This window comes from Bubalus bubalis, chromosome 5, assembly GCF_019923935.1.
Source record: "Bubalus bubalis isolate 160015118507 breed Murrah chromosome 5, NDDB_SH_1, whole genome shotgun sequence".
NCBI classification, from domain to species: domain Eukaryota; kingdom Metazoa; phylum Chordata; class Mammalia; order Artiodactyla; family Bovidae; genus Bubalus; species Bubalus bubalis.
The window spans coordinates 38,565,459-38,589,143 of record NC_059161.1 but is presented as its reverse complement, the minus strand read 5'-3'; the positions used below and the strand labels follow the sequence as shown (position 1 = coordinate 38,589,143).

General features: G+C 44.8%; 2 protein-coding genes across 2 annotated transcripts in view; one reads left to right on the top strand and one right to left on the bottom strand.

Moving 5' to 3' along the window:
* MTOR (mechanistic target of rapamycin kinase) overlaps nucleotides 1–23,685 on the top strand; it is a 123,315-nt gene that overhangs the window by 45,671 nt on the left and 53,959 nt on the right. Inside the window, exons 26-28 of the mRNA XM_025285881.2 lie at nucleotides 23–165; nucleotides 3,060–3,222; nucleotides 3,338–3,483. Of these exons, the coding sequence (XP_025141666.1) occupies nucleotides 23–165; nucleotides 3,060–3,222; nucleotides 3,338–3,483 (452 nt within the window). The remainder of the gene's footprint in view (nucleotides 1–22; nucleotides 166–3,059; nucleotides 3,223–3,337; nucleotides 3,484–23,685) is intronic.
* On the bottom strand, nucleotides 9,855–14,938 carry ANGPTL7 (angiopoietin like 7). The gene is made up of 5 exons (XM_006076733.3): nucleotides 14,471–14,938; nucleotides 12,108–12,208; nucleotides 11,334–11,528; nucleotides 10,453–10,651; nucleotides 9,855–10,249 (listed from the first exon to the last, which is right to left on the bottom strand). Exons 1-5 carry the CDS (start codon nucleotides 14,838–14,840, stop codon nucleotides 10,080–10,082), a joined length of 1,035 nt encoding a protein of 344 aa, XP_006076795.1. The 5' UTR covers nucleotides 14,841–14,938; the 3' UTR covers nucleotides 9,855–10,079.

Here is a 23,685-nt window from a genome sequence, read left to right as displayed (position 1 = left end):
CTTTGTCGCCTGTGGTGTATAGGCCTGGGGAGCTGCCAGAAGGGTTTCCAAAGATGATTGGTTGGAATGGCTGCGGCGGCTGAGCCTGGAGCTGCTGAAGGACTCCTCGTCACCCTCCCTGCGCTCCTGCTGGGCCCTAGCACAGGCCTACAACCCGATGGCCAGGTGCGGTGTGTCAGGGCTCCCTTCTTCCCAGCTTCACATTGTGATCAAGAGGACTAGCCTGTAGAAAGCAATATATAATAATTAGTTTTTATTAACAGTAAGAGTAAAAAGGTATTTTTAATTTTGTTAACTTCTGGGGTAAAAAATAAAAAGGCAAATTGAACATGCTCTTATTATAGGAAGAAGATCCATCTTAACCTTGCTAATAGACCTTTCATTAGTAGATTTAGGTCCAAAATTTTAATTACAAAGTCATTTATAACTCTGAAAACAACTATGTAATAGTTTAATATAATCTGTTTCCAATAATAGTGATGTTCCAGTTACATGTGACTGCATAAGTCCCCAAGTCTTAGTGGTGTAAAACAACAGTCATCTAAAATTATTTATTCTACGCACAAATCTGCAGTTTGGGCAGAAGTTGTGGGAACAGTTTGTCTCTGGCCCACCCAGTATCAGCAGGGGTATTAGTCCCGGGGCTAGAAGGTTGACCTCCAAGATGGCCCATTCATACATCTGCCAAGTTGGGGCTGACGGTTGGCCAAAGATTCAGCCCTGGCCAGGGCCTTGGTTCCTCTCCATGTGGCCTGCTCCATGGGTTGCTTGGGCTTCCTCACTGAATACTGTCTTAATTCAGGAGTGAGTGACCGCAAGGGACTGACACATGACACAGAAGTGTGTGGTGCTTGTACAACCTGCCTTGGGGGTCATGTAGTATCACTTCTGCCCCATTCTGTCGTCAAAAGAAGTCACAAAGACCCACTCAGGCTCAAGGAGAGGAGATGTGGATGCCACTTTTTTATAGGGGAGTGGAAAGGGAAATGGCAACCCACTCCAGCATCCTTGCCTGGAGAATCCTGTGGACAGAGGAGCCTGGTGGGCTGCTGTCCTTGGGGTTGCACAGAGTCGGACATGACTGAAGTGACTTAGCATGCCTGCATACATTGGAGAAGGAAATGACAACCCACTCCAGTATTCTTGCCTGGAGAATCCCAGGGATGGAGGGGCCTGGTGGGCTGCTCTCCATGGGGTCACACAGAGTCAGACACGACTGAAGTGACGCAGCAGCAGCAGCAGCAGCAGCAGGACAGATCATAGAAGAATGTGTGGAACAGGAGCTAGTGCTGCAGCATCTTTGGAAAATAGAATTTACCTTAAAAATACTGTAAATCCTACACAGTGAATCTTAAATAGTCCTTGAAAATTTGGTTTATAAAAAGTTGTAACACATATAGATTTATGGTATAATGTATGTGAATAAAATGGAATACAAAATGGTGCAAATGTGGGATTTCAACTATTAAAAATATGTGTACCTAGGAAAAAGATTATAAAGTAATACAATAATGATTATCTCTAGGAGGATTTAAGGAGCAATTATTTTCTTTTTTTCATTATTTTCTAAGTTTTTCTACAATGGACAGTGCTTATTTGTAATGAAGCATGATTTCATTAGCTATCTTTTCATTAGCAGGAACCAAAAAAGTGAAGTATTCCATTTCACTTTCATCATCACCGCTGGTTTGCTCTTTGGAGTGTATTTAGCAGAAATAGAGATGGTTCCTGAGACTGCTACTTGGATGCCATGATTTGGTTCATCTGATTTCTTTCAAATATTTTTTAATGCTTAAAAAAAATTGTTCCTAGGGAGTCTCTGTTTCCATAGTGTGCAGATTTCACATTCTCTATTTCCATAGTATGCAAAAATAGTGTTTCCTCTCATCTGCTTCAAGTCCTTTTTGAGCACACCCTCATCCAAAAGAGGTTTGTGATAAATACACACATATGTGTCTGTCCCCTTAATGCCAAGCATGTTCATTTGGGAGCCCCCGTAGCCTTGGAACTAGATCAGAAAGCTTACTTCTTAATGTACACAGGGCTTCTCTTGGTCTTCATGTTACCCTATGAATTTCAGATTTTGTTTTCTTTCATCAGATTCCAAAATTATGTATACATTGAACTGATCTAACCTTTTAAGTATGTAAATAAAAATAGATGTATAGGTGTCAGGTGCTTAAGCCCATACATTATACAGGCATATCCTGTAGTTTCCAACTCCCTCTCCACACATTGACCAAAAGCGAGAGGGTAGGATTGAAGTCCAGATGTCAGGGGTAGCAAACGTGTCCACCCAAGTGGTGCTGTAGTGGTCTTAAATAGTTGTTGTGATCCTGGGAATGGTACCCCTGCTCCCAGGTCTTCCCAAGGCCCCAGCTGTTAGAGGTTTGGCTTAGGGAATGTTTTAAGACTTACGGATTTGGGTTCTGTTTTCTGATGCTTCTAGTTTCTTAAGCTCTGTTTTCACTTTGTTTATGACCACCCAACTAAGGGTTCTGCTTATGTTTTCAAAAGCAATAGCAGATGCCTACTTCTGGTATTAGTTTTCACATTGCCTGAGAAGAAACATCCCAAGAATCATTTGAAGATGAATGTTAACTGAATCTGTTGTGTCAGCTTCTATGTTAAAAGTCCCTTTCTGTCCATCCCCTCCAATGAAAAAGAGTGATGCAAACGCTGTGGAGACAAGTCATTTTGTTTTGCTCTTCGTTCTCCAACTCCATCCTGCCCCCACAGTTTTCCCTGGACCTGTGCTGAAAAATGGAACAGTCACTAGAGCCACATGTGCTTATTTCAATTTAGGTTAATTAAAAGTAACTAAAACTTAAAATTCAGTTCCTTAGTCATACTTATCACTGTTCGAGTGCTCATTGACCAGTGGCTGCCATATTGGGTGGGGAAGATAGGGACTATTTCCAGCAAGTTCTGTTGGACTGCCTTGGCCTGTACAACCATTATCAGTGCCAGGAGTAGCTTGTTAAGTTGTGGCTTTGTGGCACCAGTCAGAGGCAGGAGGGGCATTTCCAACATTTGTCTCCACTCCTGTCTGCCTTCAGGGATCTCTTTAACGCTGCGTTTGTGTCCTGCTGGTCTGAGCTGAATGAGGACCAGCAGGATGAGCTCATCAGAAGCATCGAGTTGGCCCTCACCTCTCAAGACATCGCAGAAGTCACGCAAACCCTCTTAAATTTGGCTGAGTTCATGGAACACAGTGACAAGGTGAGCTTGTCAGGGAGCCAGCTGGCGGGAAGAGGGGAAGCACCGCATAACCCACTCTGGCCTGTGGCCTGTCTGCCATTTGTTTCCTATGCTGTGGGGTTCTGCTCTCCTCCAGGGCCCCCTGCCTTTGAGAGATGACAATGGCATTGTCCTGCTGGGCGAGAGGGCTGCCAAGTGCCGAGCATATGCCAAAGCGCTGCACTACAAAGAACTGGAGTTCCAGAAAGGTCCCACCCCCGCCATTCTCGAGTCTCTCATCAGGTAGGCCATAAACCCTTTCTCTTGATGCCTGCGTCTCACATGACCTCTCTTCTCCCACTGCCTGGTGCCAGTTCCCTGGAGGCCCTTGGAGACCTCTGCTCTGTCAAATCTGCCGTCGGGTCTGCCACATGTGTAAACGAGTTGTGGTTGCAGGTGGCCTTTCTTGGTACTCTAGCCAGAATTGTCACTTCTGTTGACCCTTAGCACTTGGGCTCCTATTCTTTTCCAACCTGTGCTTACTTGTCCTGATGAAATCAGCCTAAAGCAGTTCTGTGACCAGAGCAGCCTAGGAAAGATAGATTTTATGTCTGGGTTAGACCGCACTCTCTGGCTTAGGAGTAGGAGCTGATTTCTGTGCCTCAGAGACCAGCCACAGGCAAGCTAGGGTTTTATTGACTAAATATGTTGGTACCTGAGTCTTCCTCTGTGGAGTGTGAATGTAAAAGGCAGAGCCATGTCTGAAATCCAGTGGTCTTTTCCTCTCATTTGCTATGTTCTCTCATAAGGTTGTTTTGAGTCTTCTGGGTATGGAAAAAATAGGTTGTTTAATAAATTTTTCACTGTTATGAAATTACAAGCAGCCTTAAATGTTAGCTCCACAGCTCCTAGAGAATTGTTTACTTCCCCTAATGATTATCGGAGAATATTAACTCCGAGATCTAATTATCTTCATGTAAATGCTAACATGGTAGATTATTTCACTACAAATAGTTTAGGAAAACTCATGCAGCTAATCAGGACCTCCACTGTGGCTGAAACAGCCTGCTGTGAGTGGCGCTACCTTCATTTGTAAGGATAATCAAATAACAAGTTCTCTGCTAGCTCTGCTTTTGAGTAGATGCTAAACTCTGTTCCTTTGAGTGCTTTACAAAGTGACCAAAAAGAAATAGAAGCGTGTTTTTGCCCAAATAAATTGGACTTGGAGAGAATGCTGATTTCTAAAATACCACACAGGAACGGTTATAAATGTGCCATCCTATGGGTAGGCCTCAGTTTCAAATTAGGCAGAAGCGGACACCTTCCTTCCGTCTCTGGCTTATATAATGCAATCTTGCTTCAGAACTGGAAGAAGACCCCATAGCTGAATATTGTGACTCAGCATTAAGTAACTAGTTTTTGAACATTAATTTCCTTGCTTGCCTTTTTCTGTTTGATACCTCTCTGAAACTTCCCTCATCCAACCCCCAGTTTTTTCCATATTTGAGACAATCACTGAAGTATTAGTGTTTATGCAGATATGTAGTAGAAGATGTAGTCAGAGGCCTGGAAAAGTGTTCCAGAAGGTCATTTAACTTCTTAAAGCCAGTGTAATTGAAAATGTTGTTGTTGAGTCGCTGAGTCGTTCCTGATTTTTGCTATCTGGACTGTAGCCCGCCAGGTCCTCTGTCTATGGGATTTCCCAGGCAAGAGTACTGGAATAGGTTGCCATTTCCTTCTCCAGTAATTGAAAATACATCCTTGGAATTCCCTGCAGATTGATACTGGCTTTAAGAAAACAAACAAAAACCTCTGGTCCCAGTGAAGCCAGGGCCTCTACACTCTGGTTGGTTCCAAGTCTGGTTCAGCTCAGCTGGTTCAGGTTCAGCTCAGCTCAGCCCTTCGGTTGGTTTCCTGTATCTTCCCAATACCCATCTTTTTTGTTTCTGCTTGTAGCTTTTCCTACTAAATTTGTAAAACTGCTTTTTCTCAGCACAATTGCCACGTTATGCCGTCATATTCAGTGAAGAAAGTTTTAAGAAACAGCCTTAAGCTGCTTATTCAGAAGTTGCTCTCGGCGCTACCCCAGTCCTCACAGACACTCCTCCCATGGCCCAGACCCTCCTCCATGACTTTGGTTTTGTCTTGGAGGCATTACTGTTCACTAAGAAGTTGGGTTCCCTTCCTCACAGAGCTCAGAGCTCAATTCCTGGCCCACCTGTATCACATTGCAGACATCTTACCTGTGTTTTCTACTGTCCAACTCCCTTCTCTAATTTTATTTTTCCTTCTGTTACTTTCTCTTTAGCATTTGTCATTTATTTTAAAGTTTAGTATATACGTTTGAGTCAACTGCCTTAAATTCTTTTTGAAGCAATCAGATTAATCGTACACAGAAACATCTTTGCACAATTGATTCTTAGTTTTTATTTTTGTTATAAAAAGCTGTGCTGTGCTGACAGTACTGTTCTCTGCTACTGGTTCAATCTGTCGTCCTACCTGTTGGAATTTTTATCCACCTGCTCTAGGACACATTAAATCCACATGTAATCCCCAAACTGGGGCCTACAAACTCTCAACGCTGTATGTATCAGTGAGTATAACTGCTTATTTGGGGAGCAGAGAGTTAAATGAGTATTTAGGTACTTTGAAACACAGGTGCTCCTGTACTTACACATGTACACAGTTTTTACTTGGTGTATTAGCATTAGGATAAGATCTGGTGTCCTGCTCATTCTTAGTTCATTCAGGACTGTGTAACAAATTACCATAGGCCGGGTGGCTTGAACATCATTTATTTTTCACAGTTAGGAGAAAAATCTAGAAGCTGGGAAATCCAAAATCAGGGTGCCAGCATGGTTGGGTTCTGGCAAGACCCTCTTCTGGGACGTTGGTTGCTCTGTGTGTCTTCCTGGGGTCTTTTTATAAAGGCACTAATCCCTTTCATGAGGGCTCCACAGTCATGGCCTAATCCCCTCCCAAAGGCTCCCGTCTCCAAATGCCATCACATTGGGAATTAGCCTTCAAAATATGAATGGGGGGGTTGGGGAGTGCATCAGGGAGACGCAGATTCTGTCCACAGCACCTGCTTCTCTTTCTCCACCCAAAATAGAAGACAGGGTCTGATCAAAACTGGTGCTCTCACTGCCCAGCCCCTGACATGTTATCCCATTTTAAGAAAATTTTCTGATTGAGAAAATTCCAGTGCTTACAATTGGCATCAGCTCTGCCAACTGCCCATCAGTCCTGTTCTCTTTCACACCCTTTGTACCTTCTCTCATACACCCTGGAGGGTGTGTCAGAACACAGTGCTCTTTACCTTCAGGAGAGGTGAGCTCTCCTTTTTGTGCTTCTGTCCTCTTGAAGGTAGAGGCTGTGCTGTGCTCACCTTCAAGTCCTTGGAATCCATGTCACCTTGCCCCCGACAAAATGTTTTAAAAGTGATCGTTCCTGTCAGAACCTGCACCTCTGTGGGTTATGTTCTGTGTTTTCCTTCCACCTGCTTTCCCTCATCTCTCAGACATTTTCCCAGAAGGGTGAAGTAAACCGCAGATGCTGAATTAGAGCTTCAGTGTTTGGTTTTTGTTTTTTTTACGGTGACTTTTTTTTTTCGACATTAACCTTGCCACAAAAAGGTTTTTATTTCAGTTATTCAATTTCATATCTATATAAATATGAGTCAATTTCAGGAACTATAGGTTTTGATTGATATAGGTACTTTGTCCCCCCAACTATCTTGAGGAATGATTTACAAATATAATTGTATATATTTAAATGTATACCATAATGACTTGATATGCATTATAGAATGATTACTAAGATCAACATAACCACCTCACATGGCTGATTTTTTTATGTGTGGTGAGAATGCTTAAGATCTACTTTCAGCAGATTTCAGATATACAAAACTGTTTTGTTAGCTATAGTCACCATGCTGTGCATTAGACCCTAAAAACTTACTCATCTTATAAACTGAAAGTTTGTGCCCTTTGACCTATATCTCCACATTTTCCCATTCTCCTGTCCCCTGACAACAACCATGCTAGTCTCTGTTTTTATGAAATCACTTTTAAAAACATGATTTTGCATGTGTGATACTATATGTTATTTGTCTTTCTCTGTCTTATTTTACTTAGCATAATACCCTCCAGATTCATCCATGTTGTCACAAATGGAAGAATTTCTTTCTTTGTGGCTGAATAATAGTCCATTGTTTATATTATATATGTGTGTATATATTTACACACACATGTGCTATTTATTTATTTGTTTTTGGCTGTGCTGGGTTTTTGTTGCCGTGCGGGCTTTTCTCCAGTTGTGGCAAGCTGGGACTATTCTACATGGCGGTGCGCAGACTTCTCATTGCAGTGGCTTCTCTTATTGCAGAGCTCAGACTCTAGGGCGCATGGGCTTCAGTAGTTGTGGCTCCCAGACTCTAGAGCACTGGCTTAATAGTTCTGATACATGGGCTTAGTTGCTCTGAGGCATGTGCGATCTTCTTGGATCAGGAATTGAACCCATGTCTCCTGCATTGACAGGTGGATTCTTTACCTCTGAGCCACCAGGAAAGCCTAAAGTACATTTTGGGTTGTTTCAATCTCTTAGCTATTGTGGATAATACCGCAGTGGACCTGGGAGTGCAGATATCTCTTCAAGACAGTGATTTTTGTTTGCTTTGAATATGAACCCAGAACTGAAAAATTGCTGGATCACATGGTAGTTCTGTTTTCAATTTCTTGAGGAACTGCCAGACTGGTATAGTGGTTATACCAGTTTACATTCCCACCAACAGTTCCCTTTTCTCCAGTTCCTTGCCAGCACTTATTATCTTTTGTCTTTTTAATAATCATCGTCTTCCCAGATGTGAGTTGGTATCTCACTGTGGTTATGCTTTGCATTTCCCCGGTGATTAGTGACGTTGAGCACTTGGTCATGTACCCATTGGCCGTTTGAATGTCTTCTTTGGAAAAATGAACTGTTCAGGTCCTTTGCCCATTTTTAAACTGGATTATTTGCTTTTTTGCTATTCAGTCATGTAAGTTCTATATATATTTTAAACATTAACCCAGGGATTATGGTTTACAGATATTCTTCTTCTATTCTGTAGATTGTCTTTTCAGTTTTTTGATTGTTTCCCTTGCTGTGCAGAAGCTTTTTAGTTTGAGGTAGTCCCACTTAATTATTTTAGTTCTTGTTGCTTAGAGCCTCCGTTTTCTTTAGTTGTGGGGTATATAGTTTATGAGAGAATTACTAGCTTCTTCTGCCCCAGTCATCTTGTGCTCGTCCTTCTCTTCATCTCCTAATCATTTTCTCCTCTCTCCAAACAGCACTGTGCCCGCTTCTGAGCATCTCAGATCCCTTGCCTGCTTCAAGAAGTTTCTGTCTGACTGCCTGTCCCATAGGAAGCCCTGCTTCAATATACTTATTCTCTACTCACTTTACTTCTTTGAAAATCCTGATGATCTTGTTTTTAAGGTCAAGTGGGTTCCCAACAATCAAAGGACCCTAGGTACATTAGAAAATAGTCACTTAGAGAATTATGCTTACCTTACCCTGACTGGTTCAAGGGAATGGTTCTTTTTGGGAAAGAAAAATTACTTCCTGAAGGCCAAAATTATTTGACATCTGTGATGACTAAAGATATTTTTTTCCCTCTGTGTATGTAAGTTTGCTCAGGTAGAAAGTAGGAGTGTTGCTTTGCAGAATATTTTGAATCCAGGCAGTGGCCCCAGCCTCTGGGGGGGTCAGGTGGGTAGACCAGAGTCTGACCTCGTCCAGCTCCTGCTGCCCTTTCTCTCCCTTGCTTTTCTGTCTTCAGCTTCCTGCTCCTCCCTGGGTATCCCTGAAGACTGCAGCACACCCAGAGTCTCGTCCTCATGGCTCACTCTGATTTTTCACTTAAAACTTTTCACCATGCCCTCAGTGGTAATAGTAATCATTTTAAAAGGAACAAGATTTAAAAGACTTTATTGTGGAAGGAAGAAAAAAACTGAATGTTGAAAACAAACTACAGTATTTTATTTTTACAAAGCAAAATGCTTATTTATATGCAGCATGAATTATTTATTAACCATGGTGCCATTTACTTTCCTGTTTCAGCCATTTTTTTATAGACGAGATAAAAGAGGAAGCTTTTTGATCCCTTTTCTCATAAAGTAAATAAAAATAGATGTATCTGTATTGACTGAGAAAATTTTAAGTCAGTTTTGTGCGAGGGTCCACAGGGACTTATCTTCCCCTCCAGTTGAGCTCCTGCCAGCGCTGGGCTTACTCCCTGCCTCTCAGTGCTGCACCTGATCCAGGCTGAGCAGGGGAGGTGCTCAGAGACCAGTGCAAGGCCCAGAACCCTGGAGCCTCCTCCGGTCAATTCCAGCCTGGGTCCATTCACCTCCAGCCGAACAAGTTTTGTCTTTTTTTTAAAAAAAAGTGTGTAGACTGAAGGTAATTTCATTGGGTTTAAAAATAGAAACCCCTCGCCCCCACCACCCCCTTCACTCCTTTCTCTAACACCCAAGAGAATCAAAGCAATACGGTTCATTTTCTGCCCTCACATCACCTCGGCCTCAGGCAAAATGGCTAAAATGAACTCACAATTGTTTTTCCTCCACAGAAAAATTGTGTGGAAAAGAGAAGCTGCTGCTACGTCAGGGATCACAGGCAGGGAGCCCCCTCAGGCCAACCCCCTGAGAAGAGTGTGTCTGGACCTGGTGCATTTAAATACTTCCTCCCACATACTTTAACATTCTCAGCACAGAGTCCTGTTCTCCTAAGAGACCCCCCTCTCCTTGAAGATGATGGGCCACTTCCCATCCCTCCCCTTTCTAGACTCCCTCCCTCTCCTCCTCTGCCCTTTTCCCAGCCTCTGGTTTCTCCAGTCCTCCTCCAGAGCAGGCCTCTTTTTACGGCTGGAAGTCTTCCGGGCGGATTTTCATCTCCACTCGTTTGAGGGAGTAACTGGAGCCGTGCCAGCCATACCAGGTGATGCCATCCAGATGCTTGTTGTGCTCCCCGAGGCGGTAGTAGACGCCATTGAGGTTGGAGTCTGTGCAGCAGTTGTACCAGTATCCACCTGCCATGGGAAACAGTCAGTCCTCTGGTGTCCTCAGAGACCACTGACACCCTGGGCAGCAGTGATGTACTGAAGCCATTAGGGTCAGTGTCACAAAGGAGTACAAAGCCAGAAAACTGACTGTGCAGCTATAAATCCACTTTCTCCTCCACCAGGACTGTGGCCCTGCCTCTGAACTCCCCGCTCCAGACCCCGACTCTCACCTTTGCGGAGCTGGGCACACTTGTCCAAGCAGTTGTCGTTGTCCTTGTCCTTGGTGCTGAAGGCTGTGTTGTTGTGATAGATGAGGGCATCATTCCCCACGTCGCCGCTGTAGTTCCCCAGGAAGAGGCGATAGCTGTTTAGTTCATTGCCCAGAACAAAGTGGCTGTACTCGGCGTAGCGCATGTTGCCCTCCCAGTCCTGTCAGGAGAGGCAGAGCCTTAGAAAAACTGGCAGGGCCTCCTGTCATACCACCCTGCCCCTCTTTTCTCTCTCTAGCTGCAGCCATATGTCTTCTTACTGCAGGGAACGTAGCAAGACTTTACTTGTCTGTCTCTAGTTTAACACACTAACCTGGGAATCGGACAGCAAGAGTCCTAGATCAGGCTTCCCTCCTTAGTCCCCATATGGCTTGATTAGTCTCTCTTTCTCTTCCCCTTCATTCTCTCTTCTGCTGTCTGTGAAGTGTAGACCTGAGTTTTGCTGTATCCTACTCTGAGGTGTCATAAGAATAACTTGAGAATATAGTGACGCTTCAGGGCCTTTAAGGAAGATAACTAACTGACATCAATAAGGTTTGCTTGCAGAGGTCCTTATATCCCAGGCCAGGGCAGGGAACAGTCTTTCAGCCCAGCTGACTATTGGATTCCTCTGCTCTGGCCTGAGTCTGGCCTCTCCTGTACCTGCAGTCTCACTTTTATGAAAAATACAGGGGTGAAAAAAAAAAACCTATTCTTCCTCAACTGTCCTACAACCTGCAGGAAAACCATCATAGCAAGTATCCCAGCCGATGGTGGAAAGAAGTAGGAATGACACCCCAGAGTTGTGCAGAGTTGGGCGTGGCAGCCCTGGTCCAATCCTGGGGACTGCGCCTCGTGCTCACCTGCATCTCCACGCGCAGCCGAGTGGGCCGCCTGGAGAGCCGGTGGATGTGGTCGTTCCCCAGCCAGAAGTCCCCACGGATGCTGCCAAAGCCCTGCTTGTACTGCTTCCAGTCCCGGTAGAAGGAGACGAGGCCACTCTTCCGTCTCTGAATAATGGTCCAGCCGCCGCCTGAAGTCTCCATGTCACAGAACACCTGGAACGGAGGGGACGCCCTGGTCAGGACCCGCCGAGACAGGCGACGTAAGCCTGAGCACGGCTTCTCACCTTCTCTTGCCCCCAGAGTTGATGGACATATGCCCTTCCACAGCCACTGGCTCACTAGGTAGCAATTCTCCCCAGTATTGGCAAGCTGGGCAGGCTGGTGATTTGCTGAGAAAGATCAAATCGAGGATGAGAGCAAGTGCACGTAGTTTGAAGGAAAAGCATCCAGGTCCTCTGACATGCTCCCTACATGTTCTCTGTTTTCTCCTCCCCAAAGAGTAACTGCCGTAGGCCGTGGCGAGACTTCACAGCACGTAGGTTGTGGTGAGAACGTGATCTAACCACATCAGAAGGATTAGTGTTTGGTTGGTAATGATTTGAAGGAGCCAAACAGATGGCTGGACTTTTTCCCCCCTGTAAATGGAGTGTTTAGATCGCTGTCTGGTATTTGGTGTGCTTGCGTCCCTGTCTTGAGTTTCCCACTCTTTAGACTGACTAGCCCTGCTGTCCCCAGTCTTTGAGTAGGTAGAGAAGAGATGACAACCCAGGCAGTGAGCTGCGACGGCCTCACCTCCAGTTCAGGGCTGCCCAAGAAGTCGTCGGGAGGAAGCTTATATACTCCAGAGATGCGGTAGTTCTTCTGGTAGAGGGATGAGCAGTCATAGATGGCATCTGCAGGAGTGAGCCACAGGGTGAGCATCCAGGCCCAGGCTCCAGGGCTGGCCACACCCCTGCTGCATCTACACTGAAAGTTTAAAAGGGAGACTTCCTTCTACCACAAAATTCATAGGAGTGTTCATTGCTGCCAGTGTCCAGACTTGGGAGACATGGATATCAGGAGATCTGGAATAGGTATAGGTTGGCCTGAATGGTGGTAGGGCTGAGAGGTAGGGAAGCCCTTCACCTGAGTTGCACAGCAGTACAAACATGCTTAAGGTTTGTGCTGAAGTAAATTATCCTGCTGTGGTTCTAGGGCATGAATTCTGGAGTCTTTATAATGCATGAGGGCCACTAACAGATGCTACTGTTTAATGGATTCAGCTTCTGGGACAGCAGACCTCTATTCCCAGAAAAGTCAAGAGGATCTCAGAGGGTTTGGTTTTATTGTTTCTGTTTGTTTTGTTGTGTTTCAGAGGTAATGGCTACTGCTTACCAAATCCCTTATTAGCAAAGATTTATAATTTTATCTTCTCCACCTTAATTCAACACTGCTCGACAAGTGAAAATGCAAACAGTCTAAGGAACCCCTGCAGGCCTTCCCCTGGCACTGTTATTAAAACAAGGAAATGAGAGCTTTGAGCAGGCTGGCTTTCTCTCTCTGGTTGATTTTAATGTTTCCTCAGTTGCCCTGGGGGCTAGTGCCTTAGGAGGGATTGTGTCTCCTGTTCTGAATATCAGAGAGCACTGTGGAAGGGACAGCCTTTCCAAATAGGATCAGAAAGCAGAAACCCTCGCCTGGCCAGAAGATGCTCCCTGCCTCTCTGGGAGTTCTTTTTTTGGTGATCACTGCACTCAGCCTTCAAGAAGAGGACACGGTTGCAGATGGTGACTCTTCCATGGTGGGAATTGTTTGAGGCAGAGTGCTTTGCAGAGGGGAAATGGGAGACCCTTGTCTTTGCCATCAGAGTTCTTCACTTCCTGTTACTGCTCTCTCCAAGGGGCTAAGTCCTTACAGAATGTAAAGGTGCCCCCACATCTGCTAGTAGAGAAGGGAAGTAAGGAATGAGGGCCTGGGCAGTAGAAGGATGAGGCCCGGCAAGGGAGCTGCCCTTGACGCCCAAGAAGCTCCTTGACCTGTTTGGAGGTGGTACAGGTCAGGTTCCTCTACCTTCCCTGGTCACCTGCGTATCTGTTTCATCTCACAGACCCAAATCAGGACTCACTTGTCTGAAAAATGGACTGAAAATACCTTTCTTGTCCCAAGCTGAGGGTCAGGAAGTACATACTGAGAAAGTGATTTACACAAAATTTTAGGCTTAATTTCCAGTTAAAACTTTTTCTTCATTTGAACTAAGGATTACCAGTGACTTACTCTGTTCTTGTATCAGTAAGAAGTGACATATCTATAGATTCTGCTCCTCGTAACTAATAATTTGCTGATATTTTCAGAAAACCAAATTTCTGTCTAAACAACGAATTCACCTGGCCTGTCTGAGCCAAGCTAACTAGAAACTAAGAATTGTTTTGCAAAAGAAAAGAGTAGTAAACGTATCTTATTTTGGGCCTACTAAAAAATGCAAATTTCAGCATTGCGTTTTCCTGTATGACTAGGGACAATTTTGAGATTGTGGGGGAAAAAAGTAGAAATATAGAATTGAGGAACCTTGAGGAACCAGTCCTTTTTGAACACAAAGGACTCCTTAGATGCCCTGAGCAGTGTCTGTGCACTTAATTCTGAGCCAGTGAGAAGAGTGAGATTGGCCAATAGGACAACCAAGTTCCATTATTGCCCAGCCCACTAAATCCCAGGAACCCGAGAAAACTGTTTTTGGTAAAAACTTTGCTTCTAGAGATGTTATGATTTTGGTGTTTGTTCCTACTTCCTTGGGACTGAGGGGACAGCCAGTCAGCTCTGGGCAAGGAAATGGACTAATCGGGAATACGTGAGCTCTAAGACTTGCTGTGTGACTCTGGGCAGACCGCCTGATCTCTCTGTGCTCCAGGATGGCGATTCATACCTTCAGTATGCCGAAACATTGCAGGAGTAAAGATAGACCTGGGTAAATTTACAGCATCTTAGAAATCAAAAGAAATACTTTGTAAGCCTTTGCAAAAGAGAAACTAGAGCTGGTGGCACATACCCAAGAAACTAAATTCCATGAGAAACCCCAGGGAGCATTCTGACCACATCACCTAGAAGCAGGGCTGCAGACGGAAGGCACTCAGCTGTGTGAGCGGGAGGTGGCGAGCAGCGTGAGGCTGCGTCCTCCTTACCTGCCGAGGTCTGGGTGACCGTCTGCGCTGCCTGCAGCTGCATAATGCCAATCTGGTTGTTCATCTCAGAGTACTTGCTCTCGGCCTCAGTGAGCCGCGTCTCCATGCTCTTGGCGCTGCTTTCCAGCTCCATCACCTGCATGACCACGCTGACCCAGTCCCTCTCCTGCTTCTTGCCCAGGTCGCTCAGCAGGCTGCTCAGGTTGGCGATCTGGGCCTGGAGCGCCTTTGCCTCCTCACAGCAGGTGGCTGCGGTGAGCTCTGCCGGGGTCTTGCGCTTAGGGGGCTTCTGTGGCCAAACTGGGTGGCTGACAAAGGCCACGAGGAAAATGCAGAGCCACGCCACAGCCGAGAGAGTCTTTTTCAGCATCTTTCGTGGGCCTGGGTGAGGAAGGCTCTTCCTCAGGGGAACCTAGCTATCTATGCCCAGCTGAGGTGTGCAAAGCTGTGGCAGATTAAAACCTAAGACTTTCACTCGTAATGGACTTACCACTTTGCTGTTCTCTCTCTCCTTGCTCTTTCTTAGCCTTTCTCAAAATTCGCGTTTCTGAAAGTACAGCTCAGTTGGGTAGCCCGTAGCTTTTCTTCCCAAGTCTGAATGCTCAACAAACTGAGCATCTTAAATATTGTTTGCTGCTGCACCTCCACCCCTACCATGGCCAAGCAGGGCGCTTTAGCCCCTCCCAGCTCATCTGGGAGGGTCAGGTGCCTGTTGAGTGAAGTCAGTGCAAACTTAGGCCAGAGGAGGGGAGGGGAGAGACAGGGGCGCGTCTTTCTTTCCCTGCCTGCACAGTCTCTGGGCCGAGACCAGAGGGCTGAGTTCGTGCGTTTCCAGTTTTGCCTATTAGATTGTGCCCCTGCCAGCCACTGGCTCAGCTGTATCAGTGAGCAGGGCAGGGTCAGAAGAATTTCCAGATTCCATTCTAAAGGTTACATAACCACGGGGTGAGCACAAGGTAGGCAAAGAGAGTGGGGATAAGACTCTCCACTCACCCCGGGAGACCTGTTAATGCAATCCATGCTGTTTATATGCGGTTCTAGTCTATTTTGGCATCCTTCTGAGTGTGCTTTTAACAAGGCTGGTTATTCCTTTCTCTGATCAGCATTCAGTGTTTTACAAAACCTTCTTTTGGCTAGGATCTAATGCCATCTCTCATTTGAATATTTCCAACCTAGAAAAAGCTTTAGAAATAGGAGGATAGAGTAAAGTTCTTAGGAAGTGAAAAAGGACTTTGTAGTTTGTACTCACAGGGTTTACCCAGTTGTCTGTCTTTTTACATACTTTCTCCTTCAATAAGGAGTGGGCCAGTGTTAGCCTCTTGGCACAGGTGTGTCAGCAATGACAGTGGGGCAGAAACGCAGGGCATGATCCCTGCAGGACTTGTTACCTGCGTGGGCATCCGCATGTCCATGGTCTTCAGGCAGAGCAAGACACAGGCCCAGCCACAGCCCAGGTTCTAAATCTGGAAAGTTAAAACATAGAGAAAAGAATCCCCATGGCCTAATAATGCACATCTAGAGTCTCATTTCCCTTTTCCTGTGGAATATGGTTTCCAGATTCATTATATATGATCTATATTCCTGAAAATAGGGATATTGTCATCTTTTGTGTCCTGTATTTAAAGGAGATTCCTCCTTTGAAAACAAATGGGAAAAAAGACTGGGTTTTCAGCACATTTTAAATCTTTAAAATGAGCTTTTCACTAAGAATGTAAACAAAGGTCCCTCTTTCTGTACATGGTAACTATCTTTGGAACATACGCTTGTCATTTCCAGGTACAGTTGTTGTATGTTCTGTGGCTATTCCGTGTGGGCCCTTCACACACGAGTGTGAGGCCTGGCCTCAGGCCCTCCTTCCTGCCGTGACCCAGAGCCCTTTTCTAGTCAGGGCTTCTGCTTCTCCGAAAGTCATTACTTTTCAGGCAGCTGGAGTTACCAGACACTTTTTTTTTTTTCCCCAGTAAATCAAAAAGCAGGAGTGGATCAGGTGGATCAGGGTTGGTTTGCTTACTGCCTGTCTTCGGTGCCTGCCTAGGAGCGAGGGTGCTGCTGGTGCCCTGTGGCAGTTGTCACTCTGCTCAAAAGGGCTTGTTCAGCATTGGCGCCATCAGCCCACCCCTGCCCTCTCTTGGCATATGTCTGGCCGTGGCAGCCTTAGCTCATGGTGTTCACTTCACTGTGGTGAACCTGGCCACGACCACCAGGTTCACCAGGGTCTGCTAAACTCCACTGGCATCTTCAAGATGATCTCCTACCCAGCAAACGACCCTGAGCTCAAACCATGTGTCACACACTCCTGTGCGGCATCACCCGTGACCCTGCCATCTTGGTAGAGAACATCCTGGAAGAAAGGTGCTTTGTGGTTTTCTGGCCAGCTTTCTGTTTATTCTTTCCAGTAGCCACTTCCCCTGCCCAAACAGAAAAATGTTATGAATAGATTTTCATATCTGTAGAAAATAAATCAGTTCAGTTCCGTCGCTCAGTCGTGTCCGACTCTTTGCGACCCCATGGACCACAGCGTGCAGGCCTCGCTGTCCATCGCCAACTCCTGGAGTTTACTCACACTCCCGTCCATCGAGTTGGTGATGCCATCCAACCATCTCATCCTCTGTCATCCCCTTCTCCTGCCTTCAATCTTTGCCAGCATCAGGGTCTTTCCCAATGAGTCAATTCCTTGTATCAGGTGTCCAAAGTATTGGAGTTTCAGCTTCAGCATCAGTCCTTCCAATGAATATTCAGGACTGATTTCCTTTAGGATGGACTGGTTGGATCTCCTTGCAGTCCAAGGGACTCTCAAGAGTCTTCTCCAACACCACAGTTCAAAAAGCATCAGTTCTTCGGTGCTCAGCTTTCTTCATAGTCCAACTCTCACATCCATACATGACTACTGGAAAAAACATAGCTTTGACTAGATGGACCTTTGTTGACAAAGTAATGTCTCTGCTTTTTAATATGGTGTCTAGGTTGGTCATAGCTTTTCTTCCAAGGAGCAAGTGTCTTAATTTCATAGCTGCAGTCACCATCTGCAGTGATTTTGGAACCCAAGAAAATAAAGTCTTCCACTGTTTCCCCATCTATTTGCCATGAAATGATGGAACCACATTCCACGATCTTAGTTTTCTGAATGTTGAGTTTTAAGCCAACGTTTTCACTCTCCTTTTTCACTTTCATCAAGAGGCTCTTTAGTTCTTCTTCACTTTCTGCCATAGGGTGGTGTCATCTGCATATCTGAGGTTATTGATATTTCTCCCGGCAACCTTGATTCCAGCTTGTGCTTCATCCAGCCCAGAGTTTCTCATGATGTACTCTGCATATAAGTTAAATAAACAGGGTGACAATGTACAGCCTTGACATACTCCTTTCCCAATTTGGAACCAGTCTGTTGTTCCATGTCCAGTTCTAACTGTTGCCTCCTGACCTGCATACAGATTTCTCAAGAGGCAGGACAGGTGGTCTGGTATTCCCATCTCTTTAAGAATTTTCCACAGTTTCTTGTGATCCACACAGTCAAAGGTTTTGGCGTAGTCAATAAAGCAGAAGTAGATATTTTTCTGGAACTCTCTTGGTTTCTCGATAATGCAACAGATGTTGGTAATTTGATCTCTGGTTCCTCTGCCTTTTCTAAATCCAGCTTGAACATCTGGAAGTTCACAGTTCACCTACTGTTGAAGCCTGGCTTGGAGAATTTTGAGCATTATTTTACTAGTGTGTGAGATGAATGCAATTGTGCGGTAGTTTAAGCATTCTTTGGCATTGCCTTTTTTGGGGATTAGAATGAAAACTGACTTTTTCCAGTCCTGTGGCCACTGCTGAGTTTTCCAAATTTGCTGGCATAGTGAATGCAGCACTTTCACAGCATCATCTTTTAGGATTTGAAATAGCCAACTGCAATTCCGTCACCTCCACTAGCTTTGTTCATAGTGATGCTTCCTAAGGCCCACTTGACTTCACATTCCAGAATGTCTGGCTCTAGGCTGGTGATCACACCATTGTGATTATCTGGGTTGTGAAGGTCTTTTTTGCATAGTTCTTCTGTGTATTCTTTTTAAGCACCTCTACTTAATATCTTCTGCTTCTGTTAGGTCCATACCATGTCTGTCCTTTATTGAGCCCATCTTTGCATGAAATGTTCCCTTGGTATCTCTAATTTTCTTGAAGAGATCTCTAGACTTTCCCATTCCATTGTTTTCCTCTATTTCTTTGTATTGATCGCTGAGGAAGGCTTTCTTATTTCTCCTTGCTGTTCTTTGGAACTCTGCATTCAAATGGGTATGTCTTTTCTTTTCTCCTTTGCCTTTCTCTTCTCTTCTATTCACAGTTATTTGTAAGCCCTCTTCAGACAACCATTTTGCCTTTTTGCATTTCTTTTTCTTGGGGATGGTCTTCATCCCTGCCTCCTATACAGTGTCAGGAACCTCTGTCCATAGTTCTTCAGGCACTCTGAAGTCATTCATATTAGCAACCCGTGGAGTAATCCTTTCCAGGAAAGGTAGGAACTTTTAGCATGAGTACCTCCTCTCTGACATCTCTTTTCTGGAAACTTATTTCTAACATAAGGCATAAAAGTTGGAGACAGAAGCTTTTTTATTTGAAGATTTTCTTAAATTATCTAAACTGCCCAAATCTCAATCCTCCCCCTCCCCGCCCTGCTCCTTTGAGAAAAATAGCTAATTAGGCATATATCCCATGCCAGAAGATCTATTCTCCAAAACATCCACAACCCTAAATGTCCTAGATTCTGAATTTCAAAAAGAAGGAAAAATAAGTCCTTGTTTTGAGTACAGCTAAGCCAGTAGAGAAAACCAGAACAAATGTGGAAGACTAGAGTGGTTTTCCCTTCTCTGAGAGGCTTTTAATCCTTTCTTTGCCCTTTGGTGAACAAAGTGGCCATAAGAAATGGAAATTAATTAAGAAAATATGAAAAACCTGGGTTGGACACTGTACAGTTTTTCCACTTCTCCATTTTTCTGGTGGTGAAAGAGGGTCAGCTTGGTGCTCCTGGGAAAGATGTTTATGAAAATAAAGCTTATGGGGATTTCCCGGGCAGGCCAGTGGTTAAGACTCTGTGCTCCAAATATAGGGGGCTTGGGTTTAATCCCTGGTCAGAGAACTAAGATCCTGCGTGCCACAGGGCACAGCCAAAAAAACCAACCAACCAATCAATCAATCTTACATTCTTGGCTGTGCCACCTTGGGCTGACACCAAGGACTGGAGGTATCTGAGCAGCCTGGGGAGTCCAAAGCTCAGAAGGGCCTAGAGGTGGTCTTTCCTTCTACCCCAGTGTGTGGACTTCCTATCTCATTTTCTTGAAAATGTTCCTATTGGAGAGACTCCTTGTTTTTCAGTGTATTCCTGCCCCAGCCTGCTCTTACACCATGCTTCCTAACTGGTGAGGGAGGGACAGCTGCCCTCAGTGCCAGACTCTCAGTTTGTTGAATGAATACATCTCAGAAGAACCTGCCTTGTTCCTAGTTGAATTGTGTGCTCATGGTCATGTTTTACTTCTGAAGTCTTCTAATGAGCCACAGCTGCCTTTCTACATGTGGCCATTTAATCCTGACCTATCTACCACTTAGTCCTATTTCTTTCTCAGCACAAAGCCCGAGTGTATCACAGAAGGTATGGCCACCTCTTCCCTAAGCCTCCTAGCAACTGCCTCTCATACCTAGAGTGTGGGCTTCCCACGTGGCACAGTGATAAAGAATCTGCCTGCCAATGCAGGAGACACGGGAGACGTGGGTTTGATCCCTGGGTCCGAAAGATCTCCTAGAGAAGGGAATGGCTACCCATTCCAGTATTCTTGCCTGGAAAATCCCTTGGACAGAGGAGCCTGGCAGGCTACAGTCCATGGAGTCTCAAAGAGTCGGACACAACTGAGCTCACACACATGCACCCACGAGTGCACCCTGGACTTACCAGAAACCATTTCTTTCAGGCCTCCTCTTAGAGTCTACCATGTAATTATAGCGCTTAGCAAAAAAAGTCTGTCTCTGACCCCTTTTAGGAATTTGAAGCTTCACGTGTCTCACGGGCTAGTTGGAGAGACAGACGGCTGAACTGCAGGGCTGTTTGACAGGCTGGAGTGGAGGACACAGCAGAGGGGGAATGCCCAACCCAGATGAGGTTCTGGACAGCCCGATACCCAGAGTTTGTGGTGTTTTTGTTTTGTTTTTTAAGGAAGTAGCAGCCAGAGATTGGAGAGAACATCCTGAGGCAAAGTGTAGCTGTATGAAAAGCCTGGGCTTATACAATCTAAGTAGTCAAGAGTGGCATGGGGGGCGAGAAGGAAGAGGAGTGGTGGCTGAAATGAAAGCTGGAGGGGTGGAGGGGCACCGGGCCCCCAGGCCCTTGTATTCCAGAGACAGGGGCTGTGGGAGAAAGCCGGGAAGCTTTTACTTCTTGCTTTGTTTTCTTGAGTCTCACCAGAACAGTGGCTCTTTGTAGTTGCCAAACAAGATTTTTAACTGGAAGTTGGTGGCTTAGAACATTGGAATTTCTTAACATTGTAATGCATTCATATTAAATGCCCAGGAGGGCTCATCTGGCTTGAGGATTAAGGAAGCAGTATCTGAAGGACTTCTAAGTCTTAGGTCTAGAATCCGATAATTCTGGGTTCTAATCCCCTCTCATCACTTGATAAGTTATATGACCCCAGGGCAACTTAACCTCTGAGTTGACCACTCTATGAAATGGGATAAAAACTATAACTACTCCTGACTTCCCTGATGGTCCAGTGGTTAGGACTCCATGCTTCCACTGCAAGGGGACCAGGTTCAGTCTCTGGTTGGGAAACTAGGATCCTTCATGCCGTACAGTGTAGCTCCCAAAAAAATGTTAGTTAAAATTATAACTACTTTGTTTTGCAGGGTTTTTGTGAAGACTAAGTTAAATATAGCAAAAGATTAAAAATAGCTGAGGCATTTTTGAAAAAGAAAAATAAATTTGGAGGCATTACCATACTGGGGTTCAAGATTTATCTTAAAGCTGCAGCCAGTGACTAGGTCAATGTGGTATCGGCACAGGGTAGAGGAGCAGATAAATGGAGCAGACGTGAATGTCCCACGATAGAGCCGCACATTTGTGAGCTGGGTTTATGACAGAAGAGTGAGCTCTGCTGGGTCGACTCCCTAGCCTCGTGGGGGATAAAGGTTCTTGACCCTCACCCCATACCACACCCAAAACCTCAAGTTCTGGAGATTTACATTATAAATCTGAAAACAGGAGCACTTCCAGAAGATAACATAGGAGATTATTTTCAGCATTTGGGGGATAAGCAAAGATTTCTTAAAGAAGATTTGAAAAACACTAACCATAAAGGAAAACTTTATCAAATGTAATATAGGGAGTCATCTCTTTTCACTGGAAACCATCATGAAGAGAGTGTAAAGGTAATGAGATATTTCCTGTACATTCCTCTGTGTGTACTATATCCAGAGTATATATAGAACTCTTGTCAAACAAACAGACAAAAAGCAGCCAGTTAAAAAGATGGGCACGAGATGTGAACAGGACTTATTTCACAAAAGATTATATCCAAAAGGCTGGTCAACACATGAAAAACTGCTCAAGCTCATTAGTCATTATGGAAGCTCAAATTTAAAACTATAAGATGCAACTTATAAAGCAGCCAAAATGGCTAAAATGGGAAACACTGAATCCCAAGTGTTTACAAACATGTGGAGCATCTGAGATTCCTGTACCCTCCCACTTACAATGGCCATTTGTCAGTAGCTTCTGAAGCTGAACATGCCCTGAAACCCAGCAGTTCTACTGCGAGGTTTGTTCCCAACGGAAATAGGAGCAAAGACACAAACAGGAATGTTTGTGGTAACGTCAGTAGCCCCAAACTGAGGACAACCTAAAACCTCCATCGACAGTAAGATAGTTCACTTGTGGTGGGTTCATACAGTGACTATTCAGCAATAAAAAGACAAGCTGCCATGGCATGCAGCAACATGGATGTATCTCGTAAATGCAATGATGAGTATGTATATAGAGTTCAAAACCTGGTGAAACTAACCAGTTGGGTCAGGAGTGAGATCGTTGCTACCTCTGAGGATGAGGAGGGAAGCTGTAATGGGAAAAGGCTTGAGTGCTTCTGCGGTGCTGGCAGTGTGTTCTGTTTATTGGTTTGGTTGGTAGTTATAATGGTAACTTCACTTTGTGATAATTTATCAAGCTGTACAATTAAGTGTATACTTTCTTGTATGTTGTACTTCAGTCTGAAAGTTTCTTTAAAAATAGATAATGCCCCTAAAACACTTTTTTAAATTAGATTGACATATAGTTGATTAAAGCGCTGTTATTTTCTGCTTTATAGCAGAGTGACTCAGTTATACATATATGTATTCTTTTTCATATTCTTTTCCATTATGGTTTAATCACAGAATATAGACTACAGTTCTATATGGGCTTCCCTCATAGCTCAGTTGGTAAAGAATCCGCCTGTAATGCAGAAGACTCCGGTTCTATTCCTGGGTTGGGAAGATCCGCTGGAGAAGGAATAGGCTATCCACTCCAGTATTCTTGGGCTTCCCTTGTGGCTCAGCTGGTAAAGAATGTGCCCAATGCGGGAGACCTGGGTTCGATGCCTGGGTTGGGAAGATCCCCTGGAGAAGGGAGAGGCTACCCACTCCAGTATTCTGGCCTGGAGAATTCCAGGGACTGTGTAGTCCATGGGGGTCGCAAGGAGTTAGACACGACTGAGTGACTTTCCCTCACTCCCTGTGCTATACAGTAGAACCTCGTTTATCCATCCCATATGTAATAGGTTGCATCTGCTACTCCCAATCTCCCAATCTTTCCCTTCCCCAGAAACTCCCCTTGGCAGCCACAAGTCTGTTCTCTATGTCTGTGAGTCTGTTTCCACTTATGTGTGTTGTATTTTAGATTCCATATATACATGTTATCATATTGTATTTGTATTTCTCTTTCTTACTTTCCTTGGGGCTTCCATGGTGGCTCAGATAGTAAAGAGACTGTCTGCAGTGCGGGAGACCCAGGTTCAATCCCTGGGTCAGGAAGATCCTCTAAGAGAAGGAAATAGCAACCCACTCCAGTATTCTTGTCTGGAAAATTCCATGGACAGAGGAGCCTGGCAATCTACAGTCCATGGGTCACAAAGAGTTGGACATGATGGAGCGACTTCTTACTTCCCTTAGTGTGATAATCTCTAGGTCCACCCATGTTGCTGCAGGTGGCATTATTCCATCCC